Genomic DNA, 22,815 nt, shown 5'->3' on the forward strand with positions numbered 1-22,815 from the left:
AAATAGTTAATCCTCCTTGGCAGCTACACAACCCCCACCCAGATGTACACCAGCCAATCAGGTCTACTCACCCCCTCCCCAGGAAAAGGGAGGGTGCAAGAGGAGTTAAGGAAGTGACAGAGGAGAAATTAGTTGAGTTGTGCTGTAGTCAGTGGAAAGCTGACAGGGGAAGCTTGCAGCTCCCCGGAGAAAGTGGTAGCCGGGGTTGGAGCCCTGGACTACCGGACTAGGTGGCTGTGAGGGCCACAGGTGATGGAGATCTGGCACCAAAACTACGGCAACATCTTCTTCTTCCCCGAAAACGGCACAAAGTTGAAGCCCCACCCCCTGGGAACATGGCCGGAAGGAGTGCACGCGAAAGACCAAGGGGGGGCGGGCAGAGAAGCGGTGGCATGTAACTGGAACTGTAAAGTGCAAGGATGCCAGGACTCTGCAAAATTCCATTCCTGGACACAAGAGTGGCAAGATGTCACAGCAGACTGCAACCCCGATGACATCCCGTCCGGCCCCGAGCCAGGCTGCAACCCCGATGACATCTCACCCGGCCCCGGAAGTCCACCCGGCCGCAACGGTGATGACGTCGGCTCCGGCAGTCCGCCCAGCCACAACGACGGCAGCACCCATCCTGTAATCGCCTCCAGCTGCAGCGCCAGCCGCTTCCAAATTCCCTGTTCTGACTGTGGAGCAGCCGGAGTGCACCTGCAGAGAGCAGGAGCAGGCCACTGAGCGATGGGGCCCTCGGCAGTTAATGAGGCCGGTTGTAGCCGGTGCCGAGGGCATCCGAGTGGGCCTGGCTCTTGAGCAGGAGGCAGAGCATGGAACCCGTGCCCCATACTGGGAGTGGCAGCAGCAGCAGCAGTGGTAGCGGAACAACTACGGCTACCCGCAAGTTTAAAGAATGACTGTTTTATGGACTGTCACCCCTGTTGAACGTCCTCAAGTTCCCGGAGGAGGCCATCTGCACAGCAGGTGGGGGTGGCAGGATAGTTAAAGGTTTAAGAAAACGTACCTCCCGATGTGGGAAGATGTATGGTTGTAATGTGTTAATTTTTTCTTTTCCCGTTAAAATAAATGTCAGTGCCTGGACAGCCCGCGGACGGGCTGTGTTCAACCAAGGGGGAGTGTGACACCCTGGCATATCCAGGTAGTCACAGAAAGAGTTAATCCTCCTTAGCAGCTACACAAGCCCCACTCAGATGTACACTAGCCAATCAGGCCCTACTCACCCCCTCCCCAGGAAAAGAGAGGGGGCGAGAGGAGTTAAGGAAATGACAGAGCAGAATTTAGTTGAGTTGTGCTGTAGTCAGTGGAAAGCTGACAGGTGAAGCTTGCAGCTCCCCAGAGAAAGTGGTAGCCGGGGTTGGAGCCCTGGACTACCGGACTAGGTGGCTGTGAGGGCCACAGGTGACGGAGATCCGGCAGCAGGGAACCTGAAGCGACCGAGACAGGATTGTAGCCCGCCGGTGCCGAGAGAGACACCCAATCCGGAGGCCGTTCAAACGGACTAGTCCAGACAAGCGAGGGACAGACAGAGAGTGTGGAAGGAAGGGCCCCTGGCTGTACATCTGGGTGTGGGACCCAAAGACACCCGCCAACGGTGACCGGCCATTTGGCAAGTTGGTTTACAAAGGACTCTGTGTTTTCTGACTACACACATCAGCCTAGCTTCATCCAACACCAAGACAACCGAACTGTGAGTTTCCTGCTCCCTGCAATCCCTGCCACCACCACAACTCCCAATTGGGCCCCGGGACTACAACTCCCCTACCCGTGGAGGGGATTCTACCTTGCTCCCCACACCATCAGTCCCGGGCACGGTCCCCAGAGGCAGCGGCGGTGCCACCATCTCATCACCGCAACCCACAGGTGGCGTCACAGACAATCCCCCTTTACATATTCCCCTTTTGTTGTGGAGCCTGGGATCACAGACCGGGTCACACCACCGTGGTACCTCTAGAAGCGACCCCATTGGCCCGGCTCTGAGTACCCCCTATCCCTGGGCGACACAGTTATGTTCCCCATCCCATATAGCAGGCAGTGCGAGTCCGTTGATGGGCCGCCCTATGGTCCTGACTCCTGGCTCTATGTGCTGTTTTGTCCTGGGCACTGCTGTGGGCCAGAGAACTTGAAATCCTCCACCTGGCAGATTCCACTGGCAGGCCTTGAAGTGCCCACCAGCCTAGGACTCCACACCCTGAAATGTGCGCCGGTCCTGAGGGAGCTATGAGCTCTCCCCTCTACGACCATGATCTCCTCCGATTCACTTGGTTTCTGGTGGTTTCTCTTTCTGTTGAGTGTGTGTGTGGCTCTTTCTCCCCAGATCAGTCACCCCACCCACCTCAGCCCCTGAGTTAGTGGGTGGGAGGCCCCAGACGATATTGTGACCATCCTAAATGACCCTACCCTAACTCCTGTCCAGGGAAACTGACTATGTGTGGTTGTGGATATTGAGAACTGGTACTGACCTCCTCCTTACCCGGGATGAGTACCGCACCTCTGGTGAAATGCAGTACCCTCAGGGGCACCACACATACATAATCGCAGATGGGACATACACATGTTGACAGATGGGACACACACATGATGGCAGATGGGACACACACATGATGACAGACTACTGTTGGAGTCTCCAACGGGATTGTCCTGATGACATTCACAAAATGCAATTGCATAAATCCTGTTTTTTTTAAGCATTGACAACAACAACAATTAATAACTAATTAAAAACTAGTTAATATTGTTTTAATTAATCAAATCCCACATAAATGTTTCCTGTCAATGTTTTTAATTTCTTTTTTGTATGCTGTTAGACTGTATACTTACTGATTGTAAAATATATATAAAAATAATATACTTGCAATTTTAAATGTTTTACAATTTTATAAAGTTGATTAATTAACTATTAAATATCTCACAAAGTGGAGCCAATCTGGCAAAACTGAAGTCATAATCTTAATTAGCACCATAAATTTAATATAAAACTGTTCAGAAATCATTGGCACCAAAATCACTGTATGCCAGGTGTGATGTGATCACTGGTGATGTGCACGAGGGGAGATATGTGTCACTGCGACTGCTGCAATCAGTGATGTGAACCCGGATGTAGTACTCCAACACATTAGGTGCTGAAAGGGTTAATTTGTATTACCTGGGCCGGGTTTGTTGTGGACAGCTAAAGAGATGGGTGGGAAGGCTGTTCACCATATCTCCACCTCAGGGTGTGGTCCCAGAGGTAAAAGCCAGGCCTCTGGACACACTCATGGTCTTCTGTTTGGCTCTATATTTTCCTGTGCTGGAGGAAGTAGTGCTGTTTTTTTGTCAATGGATTGTGACTGATGCTAATAAACCAGGTGAAAATCGACACGTGAGGTGTTCCTGCATCCATCCTCTACTGCTCTACCACACAGTGTATTGATCCTTTTGTGTGCATCTGAAGAGCTATCTGCATGTCTGAATAGGTTATTAAAGGGAACCTGTTACCAGGTTTTTAGTGCATGAGCTATACCCACCACTTTCCTTAGGACGTATGCTGCATTCTAACAAGTGGTATATTATGCCCTGACCCCCCTGCATTTCCCTAGAAAACCTTTTGAATAACTCTCGTGCTACAGTTAGAGATGAGCGAACCGGCTGTGGTTCGGCTCGAGTTCGGTTCGTCGAACGGAGGTCTCGTTCGAGTTCAGTTCGGCGAACGTTCGACGAACCGAACTCGAACCAATAGGGTATAATGGGAGGCAATCACAAACACATAAAAATGCATTATAAATGTACACATACAGTTAATAAACATTTCCATAACACTTACCGGTCCCCGCGATCCCTCCTGCACTCTGTCTCCTGCCGCTATTCCATCCGATGATCTCTGAATCCTCCCGGTGACCAGCACTGCCAGCAGTGATGCAGGACCTATCGTGACGTCAAAATAGCCATGTGACCAGTCACGTAGCTATTATCTCATTGGCTACAGACTGGTCACATGACTATGACGCGTCATGTAGGACCTGTCATTGCACTCTCCGGTACACGGTGCACGCACATTTGTGTATCGCCGTGTACCGTCGACATGCTCTAGCACACGGTCGACTCCTCGTTCCGTTAGGGACCAGCTGACACAGCCGGTCATTAACGGAGATCACCGTTGCCATAGCAACGCAGTTAGCGGTGACGTCATTGCTAACCGCGGCTCCGGGAGCACCGTTGCTATGGTAACGCGTCTGTCAGCGTTACCACTGTTACCGCTGACAGCCAGCAGCACTGATCACTCACGGAGTGAAGGCTGCACGGGAAGCAGCGTCTTCCCCCATGCAGCAGTGATGGAGCAGAGCTGCATTTGTTGAACGAGAAAGACAGAAGACCATGGATCGTGGAGGGCTGACAGGGGGTAATAAAGATGGAGTCTCTAATGTGTCTGTGTATTTATTTCTATTAAAGTATTTTTTCTCTGTGTGGTGTCTTTTTTTTAACCCTTTATTGGAGATCCTTAATGGCCGGGTCAAACGTGCCTGACATTAAGAATCTCTGGCTTAATACTAGCTAGTAAAACAAAGCTAGTATTAACTCATTATTACCCAACAAGCCACCCGGCTTCAGGGCTGTTGGAAGAGTTGGTTCACAGACTAAAAACTCCTTAATATAAAAAATATCAATTTTATTAACAAAAGCATTTAAAAACACTTCCACATTATATAGAAAATATTAATTGGTGCCATACAAAGATTCCAACATATATCCCCCTTATTATTCTAGTCCTATGTGTTACCCCAATTAAGGAGCAAGAACAAATGTCAGTAAGGCGCAATATACAAGTATATCCCTAAACAGTCCAATAGTCAAGGGTCCTACAGTCAAGATCCCTAAAAGCAGCACTTTTTTTACCCTAAATTAGTCGGTTCTGCACTGAGATATAATTCCATATATACTGCCACTTCCTATATTAGTGAGGAGGCTGTCAACCTTCTACCCCTAATCGACCCGACGCGTTTCCCCTTCAAATAGAAACCTTCTATTGATATTTTTTATATTAAGGAGTTTTTAGTCTGTGAACCAGTTTTGAGCTCTCCTTGTATTACATTTTTCGTGAGAAATTCTGTTGGAAGAGTTGAATACAGCGCCAGATGATGGCGCTTCTATGAAAGCGCCATTTTCTGGGGCGGCTGCGGACTGCAATTTGCATCAGAAGCGCCCAGAAACCTCGGGCTAACCTGTGCTGCGGATTCCAATCCCCAGCTGCCTAGTTGTACCCGGCTGGATACAAAAATGGGGCGAAGCCCACGTCATTTGTTTTTTAATTATTTCATGAAATAAGTGAAATAATTAAAAAAAACGGGCTTCCCTATATTTTTGGTTCCCAGCCGGGTACAAATAGGCACCTGGGGGTTGGAGGCAGCCCGTGGCTGCCTGCTGTACCTGGCTAGCACACAAAAATATGGCGAAGCCCACGTCATTTTTTTGGTGGGCAAAAAACTTCTGCATACAGTCCTGGATGGAGTATGCTGAGCCTTGTAGTTCTGCAGCTGCTGTCTGCTCTTCTCCATACAGACAGACAGCAGCTGCAGAACTACAAAAAATGACGTAGAGCTCCGCGGTATTTTTGATTCTCAGCACAGATAAAGCAGACAGCTATGGGTTGCCACCCCCATCTGCCTGCCGTTACCTTGGTTGGCAATCAAAATACAGAGAAGCCCATTAATTTTTTCTATTTAAAAAATAGTTAAAAAAAATGACGTTGGGTCCCCCCATTTTTGATAGCCAGCTAGGGTAAAGCAGACGGCTGTAGCCTGAAAACCACAGCTGGCAGCTTTACCGTGGTTTGGGATCCAATGTGGAGGTCTCCCCAGGCTCTTTTTTTATAATTATTTTATAAATATTAATAATTACACAAAAAAAGTAGGGTCCCCCCCAAATTGGATCACCAGCCAAGGTAAAGCGGGCAGCTGTGGTCTGGTATTCTCAGGGTGGGAAGGTCCATAGTTATTGGGCCTTCACAGCCTAAAAATAGCAGGCCGCAGGCACCCCAGACGTGGCGCATCCACTAGATGCGCCAATCCTGGCGCTTCACCCCAGCTCATCCCGTGCCCTGGTGCAGTGGCAAATGGGGTAATAAATCGGGTTGATACTAGCTGTAAGGTCACCTGACATCAAGCCCAGCAGTTTGTGATGTCATGGCGTCTATTAGATACCCAACATCATAAACTGTCAGTACTAACAAAAAAAATCGACAAAAGAAATTTATTTGAAAAAACAGTCCCCAAAATATTTCCTCTTTCACCAATTTATTGTAAGAAAAAAAATAAAGGGGTCCCATGACGACTCTGGACCGTCTAGAATATGGGGGGGAGACACTCAGGGAACGTATCCCCCATTTTCTAGGAGTGCAGACCCTTCATGTGAGGAGTGTGGGTGCAATGAATCTGCACTCACTCTCCCCGGGTCCACAGCAGCAGAGTCCATGTCGTAATGGTTGCTACCAAAGCTTCAATGCCCTGCTCATGAGGTAAGGGCATGCCTAATCAGGAGAACTATTCTACATTTCCAAATATTGGTATTTGCTGAAATTATTGCTATTCCACCTACTATATATTGGGGATAGGATCTTGGAGATGGAATACCCCTTTAAGTCCAGTTATCCAGCTGAATGAATACTTAACAACAGAGCTCGCTATTTAGATGTGTTTTCTTGTGGCGTATAATGGACTCTCATGTTTGGTAGTCATTCAGCAGGGAAACTATAAAAGCAAATCCCTCCATTTGGAAATGTAGTATATAGCTCTCCTGATCAATTATGTTCCTTACCTCATGAGCAGGGCATTGCAGTAATAATAATAATTTATTCATTTATATAGCGTTATTAATTCCATAGCGCTGTATGTCTTGGGAGGAAACTGGAGTATCCGGAGGAAACCCACGCAAACACGGGGAGAACATACAAGCTCCTTGCAGATGGTGTCCTTGGTGAGAATTGAACCCAGGACCTCAGCGCTGCAAGACTGCAGTGCTAACCACTGAGCCACCGTGCCGCCCATTTAGCTTACAGATGCATAACCACCACTCACTGTGTCTGACCACAGGAAGCTGAGCTGACAGCCGCTCTGTGCATGCGGCAGCGTCTATTGTGAAGGAGAGGGCCGTGGGGGGATCAACGCTGCACAGGTACCGTGGGACACCGGGGAACACCGGTGTGGTTATAGGGGGTGACCTGGCAGGGCCTGGGGAGGAGTTTTCTGTCGCATGTGTCATGGCACATGCGACAGAAATCAGAGGAGTAGGGTGAATGCGGCCGGCGCGCTGCTGTAAGCGCGGCCATCTTGGATTTCTGGGAGGGCATCAGGGGGGGCACTTTGGCGACACCGGGGGACCGGGAGGAGATTTATCATGTTTGTTCATGCCAGATGGGAGATAAATAATTTTTTACCGGCGCTGTCATTTACTGTAACGTGATCATCGGTATACGGTGTATACCTGTGATCACGTGAGCGGGGACCGGAAAAACCGTCCTGAATCATGATCTCCAGGGTCTCAGCTAGCCTTGAAACCCCGGAGATTTTCTGACGCTGGGGGGCGTTATTCACTTATTTCTGCCTGCTGTTTATAAACGGCAGATCAGAATAAGGCTACATTAACACGACCGATCCATTTTTGCGGTCTGCAAAAAACAGTCCGTTTTTTTTCACGGGTGCATCCGTGTGGCATCCGTTTCCGTTCCGTAGACGGTCCGTATGTCATCTGTTTGTCATCCGTGTGCCTTCCGTTTTTTTTGTGTACTGCAAAAAAACTGAAGGAGGGTAAATGCATAAGTTTACCCAGGATCCATAGCTTCATCCTACATGAGGCGGTCACATGTTCACTCCAGTGCCATTTTCTACTGCTTTTCACAGCGTAGAGCGCTCTGGTGATTTTCTTGTGCTTGTGCACTTCATATCAGTCTTTTTTGTCATTATAATGGCAGAAAGACACATAATGTCCCACTCTCCTGCATTTTGTAATTTTGCACCCTTTGGTGCCTTTCATGTGGCACTAAGGGGTGCTTAGCTTTGTATTTAGCCAAAAAATGAAAAAAAAAATGATGTAGGGTTCCCCCTATTTTTGTAGCCAGCTAGGGTAAAGCAGACGGCTGCAGCCTGCAGACCACAGCTGGCAACCTCACCTTGGCTGGTAATCCAAAACTGAGGGCACCCCACGCTGTTATTTTAAATTAAATAAATAATTAAAAAAAAAAAAAACACGTAGGGGTCCCCCCAAAATTGGATCACCAGCCAAGGTAAAGCAGACAGCTGGGGTCTGATATTCTCAGACTAGGGAGGTCCATGGTTATTGGACTCTCCCCAGCCTAAAAATAGCAGGCCGCAGCCGCCCCAGAAGTGGCGCATCCATTAGATGTGCCAATCCTGGTGCTTCGCCCCAGCTCATCCCGCACCCTGGTGCGGTGGCAAACGGGGTAATATATGGGGTTAATACCAGATGTGTAATGTCACCTGGCATCAAGCCCTGGGGTTGGTGAGTTCAGGCGTCTATCAGATACCCGACATCACCAACCCAGTCAGTAATAAAAAAAAATAGACGACAAACACATTTTTATTTGAAAAAACACTCCCCAATACATTCCCTCTTTAACCAATTTATTAGAAAGAAAAACACATCCAGGTCTGGTGTAATCCAAGGGGTTGCCATGATGATCCACACTGTCCCAGTCAATGAAGAGAAGGATGTTCCCCATTAGCTGGGAGAGCAGTGCAGTGACCTGAGCTAACATCAATGGGTCAGCCCAGGTCACTGCAGGGGATGACAAGTGCTGCTGTCAGCAAGGTACATTACCTGCGCTGATCTCCTGCACTGCTGACAGCACCTGTCACTGAGTTCAATGACCGCTGCCTTCACAGCCAAGTATCGCGAGCGGCCCGTGACGTCACCGCTAGTCAGTCTCGGGTCGGAAGCGAGAGAAGGTGATGTGACAAGTGGCGGCCATGGAGGATAGTGACAGCGCTGAGGTCGGGACTTCATCACCGCAGGTAAGCCGAGCGGGACCATGTGTGCAGAGTGCAGGTGGGCGGAGCCATGTGTGCTGGCGGCGGAGTGCGAAGTGGGTGGCGCTGAGGACGTCAGTGTCGTGGACTGCTTGGCTGGGGACAGGTGAGTGTGAGTGTGTGTGTGTGTACATGCCACGTGCAGGAGGGGGCAAAGTGAGCTGAGCAGGGAAGTGTGGGCTTCTTGCACGTAACTAGGATAAACATCGGGTTACTAACCAAAGCGCTTTGCTTGGATACCCGATGTTTATCTTGGTTACCAGCTTCTGGCAGGCTGCCAGCGATGGCTCCTGCACACTGTAGCTGTAAAAAGCCCTGCTTTTTGCTGCTAGAACCGTTCTCGAACGTATCTAGAACTATCCAGCTTTAGCAAAAAGCTCGAGTTCTAGTTCGATCTAGAACAGCCCCCAAAATTACTCGAGCCGCGAACTGGAGAACTTCGAACCGCAAACCGCACTCAACTCTAGCTACAGTATATGCAATTCGAACGGTCTGGTCCAATGGGTGTCATTGCAGTGGCTCCTATCCCGCTGCTCCACTAGTCATTGCCATCCTCCTGATGTGATTGAAGTGGATGACGCATCTTGTGTCATCCACATAGCTAAACATAATCTCGCACCTGGGCAAGGAGAATGTGGTTCTCACAGATACACTTTGCTTTGCCCTGCTGTGGGCCACTGCGATAACATGTGTAGCGCCCCTGAGAGCCTCAGGGCACTACAAGGAGCTGCATCCTCTTGGGGATGCAGAACCTACCCACTGGGACCTGGAGTTCCAGTGCCGATTCCACCAACACACATCTAAAATCCTAGTTCTCCTCTCCACACTGTGCATAGAGGGTTAACCATGTAAGGGGATGGTCACCATGGGAATGAGTCCCTCGGTATAGCCAGCCTGGTGGATGAGGTCAGCAGCCAGTTAGAGTCAGAGGAGAGTAGAGTAGCACACCTGAGCTGGGTCCGTGTAACAGTGACCCCGGGGCACAGGAGAAAGGTCGCCAGGATGGATACTGAGATATCGCTGGGACCAGAGCACGCACGGGGCACAGAGCCCTAGGTCAAATGTCAAGTTTCAAATGGTTTGATAAATACCTGCACGGTGAGGATTCCTTCACGGACTTCATCGAACTAAATAATCCGGGGGTATCAGCAGTAAACTAGGATCGGGGTTCAGACACTTACCTCTTCGCAGGGTCCGCACTGCCCGCCGTACGGAGAAGGAGACTGTACCCCAAAAGGGACAGTCGGGGTTCTCAAACGCTCCATGCTACGGGGACTCAATCTACAGAGAGTGCCGGGGACAGAGCAACCTGGGTCACTACATTTGTAGTGATACTCCTGGGACCGGAACCAGCAGGCCCGAGGGTCCATGTCAGTAGAGACTGTTAGGTCATGTGCGCACGTAGCGTTTTTTCATGCGTTTCCGCAGCGTTTTGAACTGCAGTGTTTCAATGACAAAAAGCTTGCGTTTTGATTTCCAAGCAAAGTCTATCGGAATTTAGCAAAATTCGTCCGCACGATGCTTTTTTAAATGCAGAGTTTTGAGTGACAACATTTTGTCAAAATCTCTGCGTTTATAAAAGCAGCATTTCAATTCTTTTTTGCTTTTTGGCAGCGTTTAGCTAACATTGAAGTCAATGACAGTTGTGAAAACGCATCTAAAATCAAAATCCTTGCGTTTTACATGCATTTGTGATGCTAAACGCATGCTTTTTTGCCAAAATTAAAGCATGCGTTTTTGGCATTATAGTAAGGTCAAGAGGTTTCCTTTTGCCCTCACAACCAGCCCGACTAAAAAAAAAAAAAAGAGTCAAACAATAAGTTAAATTTATTTTTAACATAAATATAATATCTCAATAATCTTTTTTGGAAAATTATCATTATAGTGTATGATTTAAAGCATGAAATTTATATTTATTTTTTTTTCAAATTTTTCCTAGTGTTTGAATGTTCAAACTTTATTTAGTAGTATCTTTGTATTGAAAACGCATCCTATTTTAAGCACTGAAAATGCATGTCAAACACAGCAAAAATGCATGCGTATTTCCTGCATTTATGTGGTCAAAACCAAATTTGACAATGACAAATTCTGCCAGAGGATGCGTTCATTTCTGCAAGTTACAGAACGCAATGTGCGTACATAGCCTTAGGCTGTGTCCATGTAGTGTATTTTCATGCAGTTACGCTGTGGTCTTCACCGCAGAGTAACTGCATGCGTCCTGTGTCCCCAGCACAATCTATGAAAATTGTGCATAATCCATGCCCACGTTGCGTATTAGAACGCAGTGGTTCGGCTGCTGCCGAAGTGCTGCGTTCTAAAAAGCAAAATGTTACTTCTTTAGTGCACTCTGCATGTTGTCTCCATTCTGTCTATAGGGAGAGGCAGCATCCAGAGCGCACAAATTCTGCAGTCACCAAAGTTTCAGAATGGAGCTTTTCAGCTGTGCTCTGAAGCGGACATGCAGTGACTTTTACGCTGCGGTGCAGAGCGCACACACATGGGCACATAGCCTTAAAGTTAACCTACCTGCGGAGGGCCTACCATCATAGCTGCCACTACCACCATCCCTGGGAGTACCCACGTTGAGCAGCGTCGGTTCTCCATTCTTAACCGTAACCCGTAGGTGGCGTCACGAACATTAAGGCTATGTGCGCACTTACCGGATTTTGCCGCGGATTTTTTGCGGTTTTGCTGCATGTTTCGCTGCAGAATATGTTCATAACATCTCTGCAGTGAATCACAAGCAAAACCTATGGGCAAAAAAAATCCTGTGCGCACTAGGCGGAATTTGACAGCTGCATGTTTTGCTGCGGGAATCCCGCAGCAAAAACAATTGCATGTCAATTCTTTTCCGCACATCGCTGCGGGATTTCACTCCATTGACTCCAATGTTAATCGTGAAATCCCGCAGGGAATAACGCAGGCAGCAAATTCTTTGCGGTTCACTGCGTTTTCCTGCGTTATTCCCTGCGGTATTTCGCGGTTTACCTCCGGTAATGTGCATCGCCTGTCTACGGTTTTGCAGGGAAGTGATGTCATTACAGGAAGAGGAAGCCATGCAGAGAGTAAACACACACACATCACACTCACACAGACATCACAGACATAGAACACACACACAGACACATAGAACACACATAGAAAGAAAACGGAAATATAGAAAAAAAAGAACGTGGGCTCCGCTGTATATTTACCTTCCAGCCGAGGTAAGCACACAGCGGCGGCCCGGTATTCTCAGGCTGGAGAGGGAGAGGGGCAGGGTTAATGTCCCCCGTCTCACTCCCCCTCCCGCAGCCGAGAATATCAGCCGCAGCTGCCCCGGGAATGTCGCATGCATTATGCGGCACTACCGGAGTGTCCCCGGCTCTTCCTGCCGCCGTGTAGCAGTGGCGGTCAGGGTAATACAAGGGGTTAATGATGGTGGGGGACCACCGCCATTAACTCCAGGCTTGATCATGGCAGCGTCTATGTGACAGCTGACATGATCAACCCGTAAGTAAAGTGAAAAAACACAGACACCGAAAAATCCTTTATTTTAAATAAAACAAACAAGCCTCATTCACCATTTTATTAACCCCCCCCAAACAAAGCTCCGGCGTAATCCACAGGTCCTGCGCTGCTTACATCCAGCCGCGACTGTCACAGACACAGCGCTGAATGAATGCAGCAGACAGCAGAGGTAATTACTGGTCATTTCCCACGGCCGGTAATGTGAACTCACTGCCGACCGTGAGAAATGCAGCGATCTGTCCTCTATCCATCTATCTATCTATCCCTCTATATGTCTGTCTATCTATCTATCCCTCTATCTATTCTTCTGTCTATCTACTATCTCAGAATTAAATGACTTTTTTTTTTTTTTTCAATGTGCTTTATTGCATTGAATGCAATAAAGCACATCCCAACCCGCACGCGGCAAAACCGCGGCAATACCGCGAACAATACCGCGGTGAAACCGCAGCAAACCGCATGCGGTTTTCGGGTGCGGTTTGCCGCGGTTTTTTACCGCGGGTGCGGTAATCTTTGAGAGCATGCGGAATTTTCTCAAGAAAATTCCATTTCCCAGTGCGCACATAGCCTTAAGCGAGCTTTACACGCTACGATATCATTAATGAATTATCGTCGGGGTCACGGTGTTTGTGACGCACATCCGGCGTCATTAACGATATCGTATTGTGTGACATTTATAAGCGACCATAAACGTTCGCAAAAAGCAGTCAAAATCGTTTGCCGTGGAGAGGTCGTCCTGAAACAAAATATCCTTTTCTGCTTATTAGCAATGTTGTTCCTTGTTCCTGTGACATCACACATCACTGTGTGTGACACCGCAGGAGCGACAAATATCTCCATACCTGCGTCCACCGGCAATGCGGAACGAAGGAGGTGGGCGGGATGTTACGTCCCGCTCATCTCCGCCCCTCCGCTTCTATTGGATGCCTGCCTGCCGTGCAGGTAAGGTAAGTGCGTGTGACGGGGTTAAGCGATGTAGTGCAGCACGGGCAGCGATTCCCGTGTCGCACAACCGATGGGGGCGGGTACGATCGCTTGCGATCTCGCTAGCAAGATCGCAGTGTGTAAAGCCCGCTTTTCTCTATTATCTCTATTATTAAGCGTCCCCAGGGCATGGGACCGGGCAACGGCCACCAGAGTGACATTCCCGTTTGCAACCATCCGGGACTGAGTACCCCCTCCCCTGGGCGACTCACATGCGCAGTTAGGTTTCAGGCTCTGCCCACAGCAGCGCAAAGCAAAGTGCACCTGCATGAACCATGATCTTCCTGCGCATGATTTTGTCTGGCTATCTGGATGACGCAGGAGGCATTACTATGTACCTGACAACTAGCACCTCGGTCACGAACAGTGTGCACACCATTTTTTTCTATGATGATGCAGGAGTCATCATCCAAATCAAACACATCAGGAGGACGATGATTACCAGCGGAGAGGCAGGACGAAAGCCGCTAAAATGACACCCATCAGACCGGACCGGTCACATTTGCATAACGTGCGGGAGCTATTCAAAAGGGTTTTTTGGGAATATGCGGAGGCGTCAGGGCATAATATACCACTTTTTAGAATGCAGCATAGGCGTTAAGAAAGGTGGTGGTATTAGCTCATACATTAAAAATCTAGTTACAGGTTCCCTTTAAACAACTGTCAATGATTTAACTCTGCACATTAGCTGGAGTGCACTTTTAATATATATTTGATGGCCAACATAACTACTTATTACCTATCCAGAACTGTAGATTGAAAAATGGATTTAGAAATTATTTGCCGTGTCCCATAGAACACTATTGAGGTCTCAAAGGTTCAACCAATGTGTGCAGAGATTCCAGTAATATATAAAGTCAGGGCCAGAAATATTTGGACAGTGACACAAGTTTTGTTATTTTAGCTGTTTACAAAAACATGTTCAGAAATACAATTATATATATAATATGGGCTGAAAGTGCACACTCCCAGCTGCAATATGAGAGTTTTCACATCCAAATCGGAGAAAGGGTTTAGGAATCATAGCTCTGTAATGCATAGCCTCCTCTTTTTCAAGGGACCAAAAGTAATTGGACAAGGGACTCTAAGGGCTGCAATTAACTCTGAAGGCGTCTCCCTCGTTAACCTGTAATCAATGAAGTAGTTAAAAGGTCTGGGGTTGATTACAGGTGTGTGGTTTTGCATTTGGAAGCTGTTGCTGTGACCAGACAACATGTGGTCTAAGGAACTCTCAATTGAGGTGAAGCAAAACATCCTGAGGCTGAAAAAAAAGAAAAAATCCATCAGAGAGATAGCAGACATGCTTGGAGTAGCAAAATCAACAGTCGGGTACATTCTGAGAAAAAAGGAATTGACTGGTGAGCTTGGGAACTCAAAAAGGCCTGGGCGTCCACGGATGACAACAGTGGTGGATGATCGCCGCATACTTTCTTTGATGAAGAAGAACCCGTTCACAACATCAACTGAAGTCCAGAACACTCTCAGTGAAGTAGGTGTATCTGTCTCTAAGTCAACAGTAAAGAGAAGACTCCATGAAAGTAAATACAAAGGGTTCACATCTAGATGCAAACCATTCATCAATTCCAAAAATAGACAGGCCAGAGTTAAATTTGCTGAAAAACACCTCATGAAGCCAGCTCAGTTCTGGAAAAGTATTCTATGGACAGATGAGACAAAGATCAACCTGTACCAGAATGATGGGAAGAAAAAAGTTTGGAGAAGAAAGGGAACGGCACATGATCCAAGGCACACCACATCCTCTGTAAAACATGGGGGAGGCAACGTGATGGCATGGGCATGCATGGCTTTCAATGGCACTGGGTCACTTGTGTTTATTGATGACATAACAGCAGACAAGAGTAGCCGGATGAATTCTGAAGTGTACCGGGATATACTTTCAGCCCAGATTCAGCCAAATGCCGCAAAGTTGATCGGACGGCGCTTCATAGTACAGATGGACAATGACCCCAAGCATACAGCCAAAGCTACCCAGGAGTTCATGAGTGCAAAAAACTGGAACATTCTGCAATGGCCAAGTCAATCACCAGATCTTAACCCAATTGAGCATGCATTTCACTTGCTCAAATCCAGACTTAAGACGGAAAGACCCACAAACAAGCAAGACCTGAAGGCTGCGGCTGTAAAGGCCTGGCAAAGCATTAAGAAGGAGGAAACCCAGCGTTTGGTGATGTCCATGGGTTCCAGACTTAAGGCAGTGATTGCCTCCAAAGGATTCGCAACAAAATATTGAAAATAAAAATATTTTGTTTGGGTTTGGTTTATTTGTCCAATTACTTTTGACCTCCTAAAATGTGGAGTGTTTGTAAAGAAATGTGTACAATTCCTACAATTTCTATCAGATATTTTTGTTCAAACCTTCAAATTAAACGTTACAATCTGCACTTGAATTCTGTTGTAGAGGTTTCATTTCAAATCCAATGTGGTGGCATGCAGAGCCCAACTCGCGAAAATTGTGTCACTGTCCAAATATTTCTGGACTTGTCGGCGTATAAGACGACTGGGCGTATAAGACGACCCCCAACTTCTGCCCTAAAAATATAGAATTTGGGATATACTCACTGTATAAGACTACCCCGCTCCCAAATGAAAAAAAGTCTGCTTTGATTGCAACATGTTAATTTTAATTCCGCGAGAGCCGTACAATATGTTTTTAAAGGGCCATTGACAGATCAATCGCTCCAATGTTCACTTAGTACAGCAAGGAATGCTCCTCCCTGCTGTATAAAGCCACAACTGGACTGAAACAATGGTACTACACTCTGCTACAAACAGACACACACAACTCTGCTACAAACAGACAAACACACACAACTCTGCTACAAACAAACACACACAACTCTGCTACAAACAGACAAACACACACAACTCTGCTACATACAGACAAACACACACAACTCTGCTACATACAGACAAACACACACACACAACTCTGCTACATACAGACAAACACATACAACTCTGCTACATACAGAGAAACACATACAACTCTGCTACATACAGACAAACACACACAACTCTGCTACATACAGACAAACACACACAACTCTGCTACATACAGACAAACACATACAACTCTGCTACATACAGACAAACACATACAACTCTGCTACATACAGACAAACACATACAACTCTGCTACATACAGACAAATACACACAACTCTGCTGCTCTGTGGGGCCTGCACCCGCGGCTCGGCGGGTACAGCACCCGCGGCATCGGCGGGGGGGGGATTGGCAGGGCATACATCTGGGGGGTTAGAAGCAGCTCACCGGGGCCCATAATGGGGAGGCGGGGAGGGCATTTACCCGATTAGGTCACGGTGGAGAGGGGGCCCACACAGCGCCGGACAGAAGCTCGCCTCCTTCATCTGTGGGACTGAGAAGGCGGTAGCTCCGCCCACAGATGAAATTCAAAACAGGATGTCTGCGCGCCTTAAAGTGACGGCGCCGCAGATTGCTGCCGAGGACTGCGGTCCCCGGAACTCGGCCGGGGGCAGCAGAACTATAAAGGCGAGTGGGCCCCGGCCAAGGGACAGGAGAACTGACGAGGCCGAGTGGGCCCCCCGGCTCTCCAGGGCCCCGGCATTTGCCCATAGACAGGTAGGAGCCCTGTCTGCGAGCCAGATACGGCCATCAAAAGAGCCATATCTGGCTCGCGAGCCATAGGTTCCCGACCCCTGCTGTATGATATATACCGTATTTTTCACTTTATAAGACGCACCTGATTATAAGACGCACCTCCAAATTTGGTGAAGGAAAAGAGAATTATTTTTTTTTAATGTTAAATGGGGTCCATCTTATAATGCCAGTGTCCCTCTAACAAATCATATAGGGCAGGGCCGGCGTCAGCACCCGGCAAACCCGGGCAAATGCCGGGGCCCTGGAGAGCCGGGGGGGCCCACTCGGCCTTGTCAGTTCTCCTGTCCCTTGGCCGGGGCCCACTCGCCTTTACAGTTCTGCGGTCCCCGGCCGAGTTCCGGGGACCGCAGTCCTCGGCAGCAATCTGCGGCGCCGTCACTTTAAGGCGCGCAGACATCCTCGTTTGAATTTCATCTGTGGGCGGAGCTACCGCCTTCTCAGTCCCACAGATGAAGGAGGCGAGCTTCTGTCCGGCGCTGTGTGGGCCCCCTCTCCACCGTGACCTAATCGGGTAAGTGCCCTCCCCTCCTCCCCATTATAGGCCCCGGTGAGCTGCTTCTACCCCCTGGATGTATGCCCTGGCCCCTGCCAATGCCCCCACCCGCCGATTCCGCGGGTGCTGTACCCGCCGAGCCGCGGGTGTGGGCCCTGCCGAGCCGCGGGTGCTGCCAGTGCCGCGGGTGCTGTACCCGCCGAGCCGCGGGTGTGGGCCCTGCCGAGCCGCGGGTGCTGCCAGTGCCGCGGGTGCTGTACCCGCCGAGCCGCGGGTGTGGGCCCTGCCGAGCCGCGGGTGTGGGCCCTGCCGAGCCGCGGGTGTGGGCCCTGCCGAGCCGCGGGTGCTGCCAGTGCCGCGGGTGCTGTACCCGCCGAGCCGCGGGTGTGGGCCCTGCCGAGCCGCGGGTGTGGGCCCTGCCGAGCCGCGGGTGCTGCCAGTGCCGCGGGTGCTGTCCCCGCCAAGCCGCGGGTGTGGGCCCCACAGAGCAGCAGAGTTGTGTGCATTTGTCTGAATGTAGCAGAGTTGTATGTGTTTGTATGTAGCAGAGTTGTGTGTGTTTGTCTGTATGTAGCAGAGTTGTATGTGTTTGTCTGTATGTAGCAGAGTTGTGTGTGTTTGTCTGTATGTAGCAGAGTTGTATGTGTTTGTCTGTATGTAGCAGAGTTGTATGTGTTTGTCTGTATGTAGCAGAGTTGTATGTGTTTGTATGTAGCAGAGTTGTATGTGTTTGTCTGTATGTAGCAGAGTTGTATGTGTTTGTCTGTATGTAGCAGAGTTGTATGTGTTTGTCTGTATGTAGCAGAGTTGTATGTGTCTGTCTGTATGTAGCAGAGTTGTATGTGTTTGTCTGTATGTAGCAGAGTTGTGTGTGTTTGTCTGAATGTAGCAGAGTTGTATGTGTTTGTATGTAGCAGAGTTGTATGTGTTTGTCTGTATGTAGCAGAGTTGTATGTGTTTGTCTGTATGTAGCAGAGTTGTGTGTGTTTGTCTGTATGTAGCAGAGTTGTATGTGTTTGTCTGTATGTAGCAGAGTTGTGTGTGTTTGTCTGAATGTAGCAGAGTTGTATGTGTTTGTATGTAGCAGAGTTGTATGTGTTTGTCTGTATGTAGCAGAGTTGTGTGTGTTTGTCTGTATGTAGCAGAGTTGTATGTGTTTGTATGTAGCAGAGTTGTGTGTTTGTCTGTATGTAGCAGAGTTGTATGTGTTTGTCTGTATGTAGCAGAGTTGTGTGTGTTTGTCTGTATGTAGCAGAGTTGTATGTGTTTGTCTGTATGTAGCAGAGTTGTGTGTTTGTATGTAGCAGAGTTGTATGTGTTTGTCTGTATGTAGCAGAGTTGTATGTGTTTGTATGTAGCAGAGTTGTATGTGTTTGTCTGTATGTAGCAGAGTTGTATGTGTTTGTCTGTATGTAGCAGAGTTGTGTGTGTTTGTCTGTATGTAGCAGAGTTGTATGTGTTTGTCTGTATGTAGCAGAGTTGTGTGTGTTTGTCTGTATGTAGCAGAGTTGTATGTGTTTGTATGTAGCAGAGTTGTGTGTGTTTGTCTGTATGTAGCAGAGTTGTGTGTGTTTGTCTGTATGTAGCAGAGTTGTATGTGTTTGTATGTAGCAGAGTTGTGTGTGTTTGTCTGTATGTAGCAGAGTTGTGTGTGTTTGTCTGTATGTAGCAGAGTTTGTGTGTGTGTTTGTCTGTATGTAGCAGAGTTTGTGTGTGTGTTTGTCTGTATGTAGCAGAGTTGTGTGTGTGTGTGTCTGTCTGTATGCAGCAGACTTGTGTGTGTGTGTGTGTGTGTGTGTGTGTGTGTCTGTCTGTATGCAGCAGACTTGTGTGTGTGTGTGTGTCTGTAAGTGTATATGACTGTATATATTTGTCTGTTTATATGTATTTTTGTGAGTTTGTCTTTAAATATGTATATGTTCGTATCGGTGTCTGTGTGTGGATGGGGCCCACTGGGACTCTTCCGCCCGGGGCCCACAAAAACCTGGAGCCGGCCCTGATATAGGGTATATGTCCCTCATAGCCCCCCATCCTAAAATTAGCCCCCTTAATCTGGATATGGCCCCCTTATATTGAATATAGCCCCCTTGTGATGGCACACGTTCCCCTGTGCTGCCTATGGTCCCCTATGGATTGCACACGTTCCCGTGTTAGATAACGCCCCCATGCTGCTGCCCATGGCCCCTATAGATCGCACAAGTCCCCCTGTGTTAGATATCGCCCCCATAGTGCTGCCCATGGCCCCTATAGATCGCACAAGTCCCCCTGTGTTAGATATCGCCCCCATAGTGCTGCCCATGGCTCTTATATAGATCGCACAAGTCCCCCTGTGTTATATATCGCCCCCATAGTGCTGCCCATGGTCCCTATAGATCGCACAAGTCCCCCTGTGTTAGATATCGCCCCCATAGTGCTGCCCATGGCCCCTATATGGATCGCACAAGTCCCCCTGTGTTAGATATCTCCCCCATAGTGCTGCCCATGGTCCCTATAGATCGCACAAGTCCCCCTGTGTTAAATATCGCCCCCATAGTGCTGCCCATGGCCCCTATATAGATCGCACAAGTCCCCCTGTGTTAGATATCGCCCCCATGGTGCTGCCCATGGCCCCTATATAGATCGCACAAGTCCCCCTGTGTCAGATATCGCCCCCATAGTGCTGCCCATGGCCCCTATAGATCGCACAAGTCCCCCTGTGTCAGCTATCGCCCCCATAGTGCTGCCCATGGCCCCTATAGATCGCACAAGTCCCCCTGTGTTAGATATCGCCCCCATAGTGCTGCCCATGGCCCCTATAGATCGCACAAGTCCCCCTGTGTCAGATATCGCCCCCATGCTGCTGCCCATGGCCCCTATAGATCGCACAAGTCCCCCTGTGTCAGATATGGCCCCTAGGCTGCTGCCCAAAGTAAAATAAAACCCTCTTTCCTTACCTCCTCCAGCGTTTATCTCCCTCCTGTCTCCCTCCGTGCTTCTGTTCTTCCACTTCCTGGTTCTCAGTGCGGTCATGTGATCGGCACAGCAGGCTGAGCTCTCTGCCTGATCACAGTGGAAGCAGGGACACGGGGAGAAACGCTGCAGGGGTAAGTAAAGCTTTTTTATTTTAGAATGAGCAGCAGCCTGGGGGCCAAATCTAACACAGGGGGGGCATGTGCGATCACACTGGGACGCAGGCTCATATAATATGCACCGCTGCCCCAGCCCCTCACTGCGTGCGATTTCAGCACCATTGGAGATGGACAGCGGCTGTGCATATTATATGAGCGGGTGCAGGAGATCAAAGGCTGCAGCCCACAGCGTTCCCCTGTGCTCCAGAGCTGCTGCCCCCTCCTCCCCTGGACGCTGCAGTGTACATATATACCGTATATACACCCCCCCCCCCCGTATATTCGGCGTATAAGACGACCCCCCACTGTAGCCATTATTTTAATGGGGTAAAAAGTCGTCTTATACGCCAGTATATTTTCTATTAGAAAATGCAATTTATTAAATGACTGTGTCTTCAGTTACATGATCTTTTATTTTTTTAGATCAATCGATAGAACCATTGCTTTGATCAATGCTCTATTATACTATGTGATGTGTATTAATTCTGTGAACTTCATTTTATTTGGACCATTATTCAAATTATTACAAATGTTTTTGTAGTAAATTTGGAATAAAGCTCCTCCTATTGTTTCGCTACCTCTTGCCAAAACCAACCATATAATGCTGCTTTGCCAACAATAACATCATAACAGAATTAAACAAAGCATTAGCCAACTTACTGATCTTTGTCTAAAACACAGAAGGAGTCCAGGAACGGGAAGTTCGCAGCGATGCTTTCAAAGTCCTCTTGAGAAATATAGCCATCGTGATCATGGTCATAATTTCTAAAAACAGACTTTAAAGAAGACAAAGATTTTATTTTCAATGTATGCTTAACAACACCTCCTTAAAGGGACTTTGTCACTAGGTTTTTGATCCCCCATCTGAAAGCAGCATAATGTAGAGACAGAGACCCTGATTCCAGCGATGTATCACTTACTGATCTGTTTGCTGTAGTTTTTATAAAATCACTATTTTATTTGGAGCAAATCTACCTCTAAATGCTGAGCTCTGTACAACCCATCCACTCCATCAATTGCCAGCTTTCTGTGTACACTGTCCATAGGCAGAAAGCTGCCAATCAGTGGTGGAGAAGGGATTATACAGAGCTTATGGATACGAAGGACTATATGGCAACAGGTTTACTAGTCCTCAAGTGATAATATCATGCTGATAAAAGAGATGTTTATAAAATTACAGTAAGCACCCAAGTAAGTGACACATTACTGGAATCAGGGTATCTGCCACTACATCATGCTGGTCTCAGATTAGATGGCCAAAAATAAGGTAAAAGATTTTCATAGTCATGTATAGTATGTATGCAGCTCCTAAACAGTGATTAACCATTTCTTGTAGGATATACCTCTGGAGTGGCTTAAATTCCAATGAGTAATTAGTTCTTCATCTTATAACTGTTGCTACTCTTGAAAAAAAATTGTAATATTGCTGAGTTGGTGCTTAATCCCAAGGCAATCAATTTGAATGTGTTGTGATTATGTCCGATGAGATGTAACTGCCCCACCAGTAACTGCCCATCCTCCTCCCATCGTATACCAGCGCCTGGAGGAGGAGACCATGGATACATGAATCACACTTCTTGGGCTATGACCACAGCAGGTTTGGCAAAACTGTTGCGGTTCAAGCCCCTCTCTAAAGCCGGCGTCACACTTGCAATTGACGCGCACGAGTGCAATGAGACAAAATCTCGCATTATACTCGGACCAATGTTAATCAATGAGGCAGCTCCCATCTGCTTTTTTTTCTCAGCTAAAATTGGACTGCGGAAAAAAATCACAACATGCGATTTCAAGAGTATCTCGCACGAGACTCTCCAATGCAAGTCTATGGGTGTGAGAAAAAAACGAATGTCACACGGATGACACACGGACCATCCTAGTGACATCCGTTTTTCTAAATACATATCTATCATGTAGCAGAGAACACTGTAAGTGCTCCTGTACATGACTGTAAATGAGTAACAGCTGCTGAGGAAAAAAACAGATTGCACACTGACAGCACACTGACAGCACACTGACAGCACGCGGATGAAAAGTGAGGAAAA

The 22,815-nt window shown here is 48.0% G+C and overlaps 1 protein-coding gene across 2 annotated transcripts in view; it reads right to left on the bottom strand.

The window, feature by feature from the left end:
* Nucleotides 1-22,815, bottom strand: part of RASGRP3 (RAS guanyl releasing protein 3) — a 183,600-nt gene that overhangs the window by 36,270 nt on the left and 124,515 nt on the right. For both annotated transcript variants that reach the window (XM_075338148.1, XM_075338145.1), the window contains one exon: nt 21,434-21,549. In XM_075338148.1, the coding sequence (XP_075194263.1) occupies nt 21,434-21,549 (116 nt within the window). The remainder of the gene's footprint in view (nt 1-21,433; nt 21,550-22,815) is intronic.

Source organism: Anomaloglossus baeobatrachus, chromosome 3 (assembly GCF_048569485.1).
Source record: "Anomaloglossus baeobatrachus isolate aAnoBae1 chromosome 3, aAnoBae1.hap1, whole genome shotgun sequence".
NCBI classification, from domain to species: Eukaryota; Metazoa; Chordata; class Amphibia; order Anura; family Aromobatidae; genus Anomaloglossus; species Anomaloglossus baeobatrachus.